Source organism: Lolium rigidum, chromosome 5 (assembly GCF_022539505.1).
Source record: "Lolium rigidum isolate FL_2022 chromosome 5, APGP_CSIRO_Lrig_0.1, whole genome shotgun sequence".
Taxonomy (NCBI): Eukaryota; Viridiplantae; Streptophyta; class Magnoliopsida; order Poales; family Poaceae; genus Lolium; species Lolium rigidum.
The window spans coordinates 148,884,971-148,896,250 of record NC_061512.1 but is presented as its reverse complement, the minus strand read 5'-3'; the positions used below and the strand labels follow the sequence as shown (position 1 = coordinate 148,896,250).

At 45.9% G+C, this 11,280-nt stretch overlaps 1 protein-coding gene across 1 annotated transcript; it reads right to left on the bottom strand.

Moving 5' to 3' along the window:
• Positions 1-9,488: 9,488 nt before the first annotated feature.
• On the bottom strand, positions 9,489-10,883 carry LOC124653372. The gene is made up of 2 exons (XM_047192438.1): positions 10,784-10,883; positions 9,489-10,211 (listed from the first exon to the last, which is right to left on the bottom strand). Exons 1-2 carry the CDS (start codon positions 10,784-10,786, stop codon positions 9,489-9,491), a joined length of 726 nt encoding a protein of 241 aa, XP_047048394.1. The 5' UTR covers positions 10,787-10,883.
• Between the last annotated feature and the right edge of the window lie 397 nt (positions 10,884-11,280).

The window sequence follows — 11,280 nt, the reverse complement described above, 5'->3', positions numbered from 1 at the left end:
CCGGCGGTCTCAACGTTTCCAAGGCGGCAAGGGATCAAAAGAAAAAGGAAGTAGCCGGAAATCGGGGGTCAAAAAAAATCCAAGAATAGAAAGAATTTTGGTTCATAGAGGATGACATGCGGGACCCATGATCCCGCATCGTAAACGGCTCGATCGGAGAACGTTGAACGAGATGGCGCGATCGAGAAAAAAACAATGCCGGAGAGGCTGCCATCTCGGGCCCTACATCCCTCGGCGGTGCGGATTTGCGTTGACTCGGCCGGCGAACCCGAGAATTCGCGATGCACCACGTCCCGGGCCACCATACGCGACGTTTTGGCCGCTTTCGTCGGGCTAGGTGGCCTCAAAAACGAGAAAAAAAAGTTTTGACATGCACCACGGAGGGACCAAAATCGTCGGCCATGGTACACCAGCAACCACGGCGCGACTTCAACTTCGTCGGCCATGGCAACTTTTCTTGTAGTGATAGACAGAAAAATCATCCATGAATACCTCTACAATATTCTCACAAAAGCCATGAAAAGTAGCAGACATGCATCTTTGAAAAGTAGCAGGAGCATTACATAAACCAAAAGGCATACGCCTATAAGCATAAGTTTCATAGGGACAAGTGAAAGTGGTTTTCTCTTGATCTTTAGTTTTAACAGCAATTTATGAAAACCCAGAATAACCATCAAGAAAGCCGAAATGAGTATTTTTAGACAACCTTTCTAACATTTGATCAATAAAGGGTAAAGGGTAATGATCTTTCTTAGTAACTTTATTAACCTTTCGATAATCAATGCACATTCTATATCCTACAACTACTCTTTGAGGGATGAGCTCATCATTATCATTAGGCACAACAGTTGTTGTGGATATACTTCATAGGTATACCATCGACATGGTCCGATTCCGGCAAGCCCGGGTGGCCCACAGACGGTGATGAGGCATGTGGCCCATCGGGCGGCCCAGTTGCTGTTGATCATGAAGGAAGAAGTCCAACCCAGGATCAGCAGGCCGGATCCGTACCGACATAGGAGTAACCCGGATCCATGGAGGCCCATGAGGGACCCGGATCCAGTACGACGTATATGGAAGGCGGATCCGTGACGTGCACGGCAAGACATTGTACCGTAGTTAGGCAACCTGTAATCCGGCTAGGACTCTCCATGTAAACCCTAGATCCGTGCGCCTATATAAGCCGGATCCTGGGAGCCTTTAGGGGAGATCTCGAGCTAGAAACGAGACAACCACAACTCATTGTAACATCGCGAAAGCGCCCAGATAATTCCAGACAAGCAGCAGTAGGCCCTGTCATCGTGCAGGTGTTCCGAAGCTGGGTAACTCGCGTACCACCGTCCCGTGTGCACTCCGCCATATGGCCCCTACTTCTTCTCCCCTCGTGAGGATCCCTCCTCCGAGGTACCGTCGATTAGGCAACGACGGTTGGCGCCCACCGTGGGGCTCTGCGGCGTCCGGAGGCCGGAACCGGGCGGGTTCCACATCTTCATCTGCGAGACCGTTGATTTCGACGGAAACACACCGGTAAGTAATGTAGCTACGACCGCCGCCGAGAAGGACGCGGATGCAAAGATCCGATCCGAGTCGCTGGAGCTTTCCACGGAAGAATCCGCCTTAGACCTGGAAATTTCAAATTCTGGTTTTGGTAGCCGGATCCGCGACTATGTTTTTGGTAGTCGGATCCGCACCTATGTTTTTGGTTGCCGGATCCGCGCCTACGTTTTTGGTAGTCGGATCCGCACCTCTATTTTTGGTTGCCGGATCCGCGCCTACGTTTTTGGTAGTCGGATCCGCACCTATATTTTTTGTTGCCGGATCCGCACCTACGTTTTTGGTAGTCGGATCCGCACCTATATTTTTGGTTGCCGGATCTGTGCCTACGTTTTTGGTAGTCGGATCCGCACCTATATTTTGGTAGCCGGATCCATACCTATTTTTGGTAGTCGGATCCGCACCTATATTTTGGTAGCCGGATCCATACCTATTTTTGGTAGTCGGATCCGCACCTATATTTTTGTAGCCGGATCCATACCAAAATTTTGGGAGGTGGATCCGCACCTAAATTTTTGGAAGTCGGATCCACACCTAAATTTTCGTAGGTGGATCCGAACCGACAGGACCACTGCGACAATCAATCTTGCACCGGCTCGACGGAACGCCGAAGAAAAACCGCCACGACCGACGTTGACTCCGCTCCAAACAGCTAAGTCCCTATTTATATTTAATATTTTAAAATTTTACGATCATGAGATTAAGATTGGTTCACTCATATCCTGAGTCTTTTACCGCTTTCATTGTTGGTCATATCTTTCCCACGATTTGCCTCGCGCTCGTGAAAAACTTTGTACTGTTTTTGCCGCCTAAGGCTCCAGTACGCTGCAAAAATTCCGCTTTCGGGCGTTAGCTTAAGTTTTCTGGCCTACACGTTTTCTATTGTTTTATGTGTGGATTCCTTAGTAGTGACATCTCGGTACTTAAAGCCGGCCTCTGTTTCTGAGGTTCTTGATTGTTTCGCTATTAAGCGCTATCGCCTTAGCAGATGTTCTGTGTTTAAAGTTTGCCGTCTCGCGAAAAGTCAAGCATATAAAGCAGAAGAACGGATAAACCAGCACTTGCTTAAAACATATAAATTACATTAACTGTTCAAGATAGTCAAGTTTTTTCCGCCTTGACAGTTTTATGTTGTTCAACTGCTGCATAGTTTCAGCTTTAAAACATTTGTTCAAAGGCCGTTTTTGTTCCGCCTTACATTTGTTCGTTGAACATGATCAAAGAAACAATTTAATACAAATATGTTTTTATGTTTATGTATCAGGTACATGACACTTGGACGTACAACAGTCCTCGATCTAAGGTGTTTTCAAGCAGACCTAGCAATCGCGAGAAGCCCAGGGGAAGCTAGCCGGATCCATATGAGATAAGGTTAGGCGGATCCGTAGCATGCACAGCTGGAAAAGCAACTTCAGTTTTGATTCCGCTATGCTTAGCCGGAACCAACCCTCGGGGGCTGCGATTTTGATCTTAAGTGAAAAGTGTGTTTCCTTTCGAGTATTAGTGCTGGAAATTTCCGCCTAGATGCTTGGGATTTATACTATTCCTTGGTCACATATAAAGATAAAGCTACTCTAAGAGCTCCAAGCCGGATTTTCAAGTAAATTCACCTTGGCGCTCGGGGGCTACATCGATGAAGTTCTCTTTGGAGCAACTAACTGAAAATTTCCACCTTGACGCTTGGGGGCTAAGTTTCTGAGCATCGAGTCTCCTTGGAGCAAGCCGACTCAACGCTCGGGGGCTACATACATATGGTTATGTCAAGAAAAATTTCAAAGATGGCGAAAATCTGGCTAACTAGTCGGATCCGCACCTAATTTTTTGGTAGTCGGATCCGCACCTAATTTTTGGTAGTCGGATCCGCACCTTAATTTTTTGGTAGCTGGATCCGCACCTAATTTTTTGGTAGCCGGATCCGCACCTAATTTTTGGTAGTCGGATCCGCACCTTAATTTTTTGGTAGCCGGATCCGCACCTAATTTTTTGGTAGCCGGATCCGCACCTAATTTTCGGTAGCCGGATCCGCACCTAATTTTTTGTTAGTCGGATCCGCACCTAATTTTTTGTTAGTCGGATCTGCACCTATATTTTGGGTAGTCGGATTCACACCTATATTTTGGCTAGTCAGATCCGAACCTACATTTGGCTAGTCGGATCCATACCGAAGATTACGTTGGATGGTGTCTTCGAAGAATCTGACCATTGGATCATGAAGTTTCCGACCAATACTTGGTTTGAGATATGAAGTTTGGAGTCCTTCAAGATTCTCTATTATTCGTTCCAGCCAAAGGATGAAGATATATGCACAAGCTGAGCTGGATGGAAGAACGGTGAATCTTGGAGAACTCCGGGGCTACTTGTTGTGGATATACTTCATAGGTATACCATCGACATGGTCCGATTCCGGCAAGCCCGGGTGGCCCACGAGACGGTGATGAGGCATGTGGCCCATCGGGCGGCCCGATTCGTTGTTGATCATGAAGGAAGAAGTCCAGCCCAGGATCGGCAGGCCGGATCCGTACCGACATAGGAGTAACCCGGATCCATGGAGGCCCATGAGGGACCCGGATCCAGTACGACGTATATGGAAGGCGGATCCGTGACGTGCACGGCAAGACATTGTACCGTAGTTAGGCAACCTGTAATCCGGCTAGGACTCTCCATGTAAACCCTAGATCCGTGCGCCTATATAAGCCGGATCCTGGGAGCCTTTAGGGGAGATCTCGAGCTAGAAACGAGACAACCACAACTCATTGTAACATCGCGAAAGCGCCCGATAATTCCGGACAAGCAGCGGTAGGGCCCTGTCATCGTGCAGGTGTTCCGAAGCTGGGTAACTCGCGTACCACCGTCCCGTGTGCACTCCGCCCTATGGCCCCTACTTCTTCTCCCCCTCGTGAGGATCCCTCCTCCGAGGTACCGTCGATTAGGCAACGACAACAGTCATTCCTCCTTTCTTAGGAACACAATGCACAGGACTAACCCATCTACTATCAGCGATAGGATATATAATACCAGCTTCAAGAAGTTTTAGTACCTCAGTCCTTACCACATCCTTCATCTTAGGAATTAGACGACACTGATGTTCAACAACAGGCTTTGCATCATCTTCCATGTTGATAGCATGTTGGCAAATAGAGGGAGAAATCCCCTTCAAGTCATCAAGAGTGTAGCCAATAGCTCCTCGGTGTTTCTTCAATATTTACAATAACCTTTCTTCCTCAAAATCTGAAAGCTTAGAACTAATAATAACAGGATATATTTTCTTATCATCAATATGAGCATACTTAAGATTATCAGGCAACGGTTTTAAATCAAAAACAGGATCTTCCTTTGGTGGTGGTGTTGTACCTAAATCTTCAACCAGCAAGTCATGTTTAAGAATAGGTTGTCGAAGGAAAATTTCATCAAGCTCATTTCTTTCTTCCCTAAAGACTTCACTCTCACTATCCTCCAAATGTTGCTGCAAAGGATTATTAGGAGCAAGAGCAATAGACGCACACTTTTCAACTCTAAAATCATTATTAGGCAAATCAGCTTTATAAGGAGTTTTGGCAAATTTAGAGAAATTAAACTCATAAGATTCACCAGCAAATTTAGTCACAGTTTTTTCCTTCTTGCAATCTATAACAGCTCCACAAGTATTTAGAAAAGTTCTACCAAAAATAATAGGACAAGACTTACTAGCAGCAGAACCAAGTACCAAAAAGTCAGCAGGATATTTAATCTTACCACATAGAACTTCCACATCTCGAACAATACCAATAGGGGAGATAGTTTCTCTATTAGCTAGCCGAATAACCACATCAATATCTTCAAGTTCACAAGAACCAATTTCATGCATGATCTCCGTATAAAGCTCATAAGGAATGGCGCTAATACTTGCACCAATATCACATAAACCATAATAACAATGATCACCAATTCTAACAAAGAGCATAGGAACACTAGCTTTCCTAGACTTATTAGGATGCGAAACAATATTAGAAGCATCTTCACAGAAAATAATATGACCATCTTCTACATTTTCAGTCACAAGATCTTTAACTATTGCAATAGTAGGTTCAACTTTTATTTGTTCTTCAGGTTCTATAGGTTTCTTTGCACTTGTATTAACCGCACTAGTTATAATAGAATACTCCTTCATTTTAGCAGGGAAAGGAGTTTTTTCAATATAAGCTTCAGGAAGAATATGATCAACAGTTTCAATTATAGCACATTTATTTATAGATGGATCAGTTTTATCTTTATACGGTTCATGATACTTATTAAAATTCTTCCTAGGCAATTCAAAGTGAGAGGCAAAAGCTTTATAAAAATTTGCAACGACTTGAGAATCAAGACCATAAGTAGCACTCATATTACGAAATTTATCAGTATCCATAAAAACTTCAATGCATTTATAATCATAGTTTATACCGACTCTCTATCTTTGTCGTTCTCCCATCCTTCGAGTATTCTCCCGGATCCGATCAAGAAGGTCCCTTTTAAACTCTTCTTTGTTGCGTGTAAATGATCCAGAACAAGAAGTATCCAAGCAAATTCTTATCTTGAAAAGACAGTCTTGCATAGAAATTATCAATAATAATATTACCAGGAAGCTCATGAATGGGGCATTTGAGCATTAAAGACTTCAATCTCCCCCATGCTTGGACAATACTTTCTCCATCATGAGGCCAGAAATTATATATGCGGTTCCGATCTTTGTGAATTTCACTTGGAGGATAGAATTTAGAATAAAATAAAGGCACAATGTCCTCCCAATCAAGAGAATCCCTATTCTTCAGCAATTTATACCAGTGCGCTGCTTTACCAGACAGCGATATAGAGAATAGTTTCTTCCTAACTTCATCCATAGTAATACCTGCACATTTGAATAACCCGCATAATTCATGTAAAAACAGTAAATGATCTCCGGGATGGACAGTTCCATCCCCTTCATAGCGGTTATCCACAACACGTTCAATAATTTTCATAGGTATTTTGTATGGAACCTCTTTCTCACCTGGCGCCTCATCCACTACCTTTGCAGTAGTAGTAGATTTTCCAAAGAGGAATTCAAGAGAAGACCTCTCCATAATGAATTATAGCAGCAGGCAGAAATAAAAACAGCACGTACAGTAAATTTTTCCCTTACCAATTCCACTTACCAATAGCGCTTCGATCCCCGGCAACGGCGCCAGAAAATAGTCTTGATGATCCACAAGTATAGGGGGTGTATCGTAGTATTTTTGATAAATAAGAGTGCCGAACCCAACGAGGAGCAGAAGATGTTGACAAGCAGTTTCGATGAAGGATTCACTGTAAATGCTCACAGACAAGTATTCAGGGGTTTTGATATAGCAGATGAATAAAGTACAAGTAAGTAAAATGCGAGAGTAATAATTGCAGCGAGTGGCCCAATCCTTTTTAGCACAAAGGACAAGCCGGTTTGTTTACTTATAATGACCAAACGTTCTTGAGGACACACGGGAATTTAGTCTAGTGCTTTCGCTTCATATAGTTGATTAATCTTCATTGTTTTGATAAGTGTTGTGTGGGTGAACCTATGCTAATGCACCGCCCTTCCTAGGACTAATACATACTTGTGATTATACCCCTTGCAAGCATCCGCAAATACAAGAAAGTAATTAAGATAAATCTAACCACAGCCTTAAACTGCGAGATCCTGCTATCCCTCCTGCATCGATATACCAACGGGGTTCGGGTTTCGTCACTCCGGCAACCCCGCAATTAGCAAACGAATACAAGATGTATTCCCCTAGGCCCATAAAGGTGAAGTATCATGTAGTCGACGTTCACATGACACCACTAGAAGAATAACACCACAACTTAAATATCATAACATTGAATATTACCCAACATAATTCACTACTAACATTTAGACTTCACCCATGTCCTCAAGAACTAAACGAACTACTCACGAGACATCATATGGAACATGATCAGAGGTGATATGATGATGAATAACAATCTGAACATAAACCTTGGTTCAATGGTTTCACTCAATAGCATCAATAACAAGTAGTAATCAATACCGGGAGAGTTTCCCCTATCAAACAATCAAGATTCAACCCTAGATGTTACGGTGGTGACGAGGTGCAGTAGTGGAGATGGCGGTGATGATGATGAAGATGACGGTGATGATGATCCCAATGATGTCCAGCTCGATGACGGTGACGATGGCGTCGATTTCCCCCTCCGGGAGGGAATTTCCCCGGCGGATTTCAGCCTGCCGGAGAGCTCTTTTCTCTTTGGTGTTTTCCGCCCCGCAGAGGCGGCTGTGACTCTTCGCGATTATCCTCTGGAGCTTAGGTTTTCGGGACGAAGAAGTACGCGAAGGAGAGGAAGCCAGAGGGGGCTGTGGGCCCCCTCCCCACAAGGCGGCGCGGCCAGGGCAAGGCCCGCGCCGGCCTATGGGGGGCCCTCCTCGGCTCCTCCTTTTGGCTATCTCCGTCTTTTGGAAAAATAAGATTTTCCGTGTAATTTCCGTCAATTGTTGATCTTCCGAAATATTGCATTCTGACGGTGCTTTTTCCAGTAGAATCCTGACTCCGGTGCGTGATTCTCCAATAGTCATGAAACATGCAAAATAGATGAAATAACATAAGTATCATCTCTAAATATGAAAAGATATCAATGAATAACAGTAAATTATGATATAAAATAGTGATGCAAAATGGACGTATCAACGGTCCTTCTAGATAAGAACAGCCCCAACACCAGTTTGGCAAGCGTCCATTTCGATCACCAATGGCTGCGCGAAATCAGGCACAACCAAGACTGGAGCATCGATCAGTGCCTGTTGAAGTGCTCGAAATGCTTGCGCAGTGACTGGTGTCCACTGGAATTGCACACCTTTCTTCAGCATATCGGTGAGAGGTCGACTGATTATACCGTATTTTTTTATGAATTTACGGTAGTAACCAGTGAGCCCCAGAAATCCTCGAATCTCTTTGACATTGCGCAGAATTGGCCACTGTTTCACCGCTTCGACTTTTGATGGATCCGTAGCTACGCCCTCGCCATTGACGACATGCCCAAGGTACTCCAGCCGTGGTTGTGCGAAGGAGCACTTGGAGCGCTTGATGAGTAGCTGATGCTTCTGTAATTTCTTAAGCACACGCCAGAGCAAATCAGTGTGTTCCTCCAGAGTGGCAGTACAAATCAGAATATCGTCCATGCAGAAGAGTACCCCGCGGCGTAGAAATCCTTCGAAGATGGAGTTCATCACACCTTGGAATGTTGCTGGTGCACCAGTGAGTCCAAACGGCATCACCATGAATTCATACATACCTTGGTGCGTGCGAAAGGCAGTTTTATGTTCCTCGCCTGCTGCCATGCGGATCTGATGGTACCTCGAGCTTAAATCCAGCTTGCTGAACCACTTGGCGCCTGCTAGCTCATCAAGAAGTTCATCAACCACGGGCAAAGGATGCTTATTCTTCACCGTGATCGAGCGAATTTAGCTGGCGGTAATCGACGCAGAAGCGCCAAGTGCCATCCTTCTTGCGCACGAGCAGAACTGGCGAAGCAAAGGGACTGGAACTACGCCGGATGGTTCCATGTTGTAGCATTGTCTGAAATTGCTTCTCAATTTCAGATTTTTGATGGGGAGCATAGCGGTATGGTCGAACATTCACGGGTTGAGCACCAGGAATCAGCGGCACACGATGATCACACTCGTGCCGCGGCGGTAACTCGATTGGATCACCGAAGAGCATGTCAAATTCTGTGAAAATTTCTTCGACTTGTACTGGCACTGTCTCCATATCAGCGGTGGTCAGCACATTGAGACCAGCTTCTTGATGAACTGGTTGTACTTGGATGCATTCCACTATAGCACCGCGACGAAGTAGCCCATGTAATTTCGCTGCCGAAACAGGGCGACATGCTGGCTGACTGTCCTGGATGCCTTGGAGATGAACCCTACGTCATTGGTGTGTAAATTTCATCCAGCGGCGCTTCCAGTGCACCCACATTGGACTGTGATCTTCCAACCAATCTGCAACCAAAATCATGTCATAGCAGGGCAGTGGTAGGATGTGCAAATCTTGAGTGAAAGAGTGGCCTTGACAAAACCATTGTAGCTGCGGCAGCATCTTCGCACTAACCAGCGGTGCACCATTGGCTGCAACAAAACGAGCAGGGAGTGTCTCTTTCGTCTCTCGGCCAAGCTGTTGTGCCAATTCTGCATTTATGAAAGATGCATTTGCTCCCGAATCTACCAGAATGAGTACATGTTGCTTGCCAATCATGCCATGCAGTCGCATACTCCGTCGTTGTCTGGGAGCAGACGACACTTCCAAGGGTGCCAACAACATTAGGTCGTCCTCTGAGCTAACTGAAGATTTGCTATCGTCTTCGTCGCTCTGCAACACTTCAAGTAACTCTTCCATGACATGTAAGGGAATTTGAGATGGACATTTGTGAGTTTTGTTCCACTTCTCCTCACAAGTGAAACACATCCCCTTGGATTTGCGATAGGCACGCAACGCTTCAAGTTTTTCATCCCAGTGAGGTGTCTCTGATTTCATGTTCTCTTCAGTACGGGCAGCAGGCTTATATCCGTCGGTATAACCAGCAACTGACCTTGTCTTGTCCTTGTTGTAGTGCTTGTGCGGAGTGGTCACTCTCTCTGACTCCAGCTCTGTTTCCTGCAGTGTAGCCAACAAACTAGCACTTTCTGTGTCGACAGGGCAATGTAAAACGACTGCAGTTCGAATATCTGGACGCAAGCCTGCTAGATATCGCTCAACAAAGAAAACCTCACTAGTGTATGGGTCCTCTAACAGGAGTTGGTGTTTGAGGGTATTGAATTTGACTGTGTACTCGTCGACAGTGCCGGCTTGGCTTAGCGCAAGCATCTGTCTCATGTAGAACGTGTGTTTACTTTTGCCCCAACGTTCTACAACAGCTGTAGTAAGCTCTTCCCAGTGGAGAAATCGACGGCGCTTTTGTGTGGTTTTCAGCCATAAGGCAGCGTTGCCAACCATATTAAGCGCCGCAAATTTCACCTTCATGTGTGTTGTGACGCCATAAATTTCAAAATACAATTCACAATTGTCAAGCCAAATTTGATGATCCTCCCCGTCAAATTTCGAAAAGTCCATCTTAGGTGTGCTACCAAACTGGGTGCGGTGACCATGGTGCGGGTGTGAACGGTGCGCTAGTGGATCATATGGGTCAGGCTCATGATCCAACGAGTTGTGGGCGTTCCGAGACATACCATGTTCGCCCCCAAATTCCTGGCCCCCGGTGTGCTGTTGCAGAGCCGCGCCCTTGGGGCTGTTTGTCGATGTCGACTCGCACGACAGTGGTTGCCGGCGTGGTCGGCTCCCTGGCGATAGCGCCGCGCGCTGTGGTTCGCGTCTCCAGGAGGGCGAGACGCGACGCCGTGTCCTCCGCGTGCAGTTGAAGTACTGAGATTACAAGTTTTGGAGTAGCAATTGGACTTGGGGAGGAAGAATACAAGTTTCTGTTTGACTACTGTCATTTCCGTTCAAGCTTCAGGCGAGGCGTGTCCTGCCTTCTTATCGTCTCTCCTCTCCATTGCCTTCCACTGGACATTGCAGAGCTGGGCCTGGGCCGCCCTCTTCCGAAGCCTCCTCTTTAGTTGCTTGGAGCCGGGTCTGGGTTGGGCCGTGACAGAAACCTTCGGTCCTTCGGCGCTTATGCCGAGCACACCGCCGACTTTGGACACTCAACTTGGCGGACGTCTAGGCG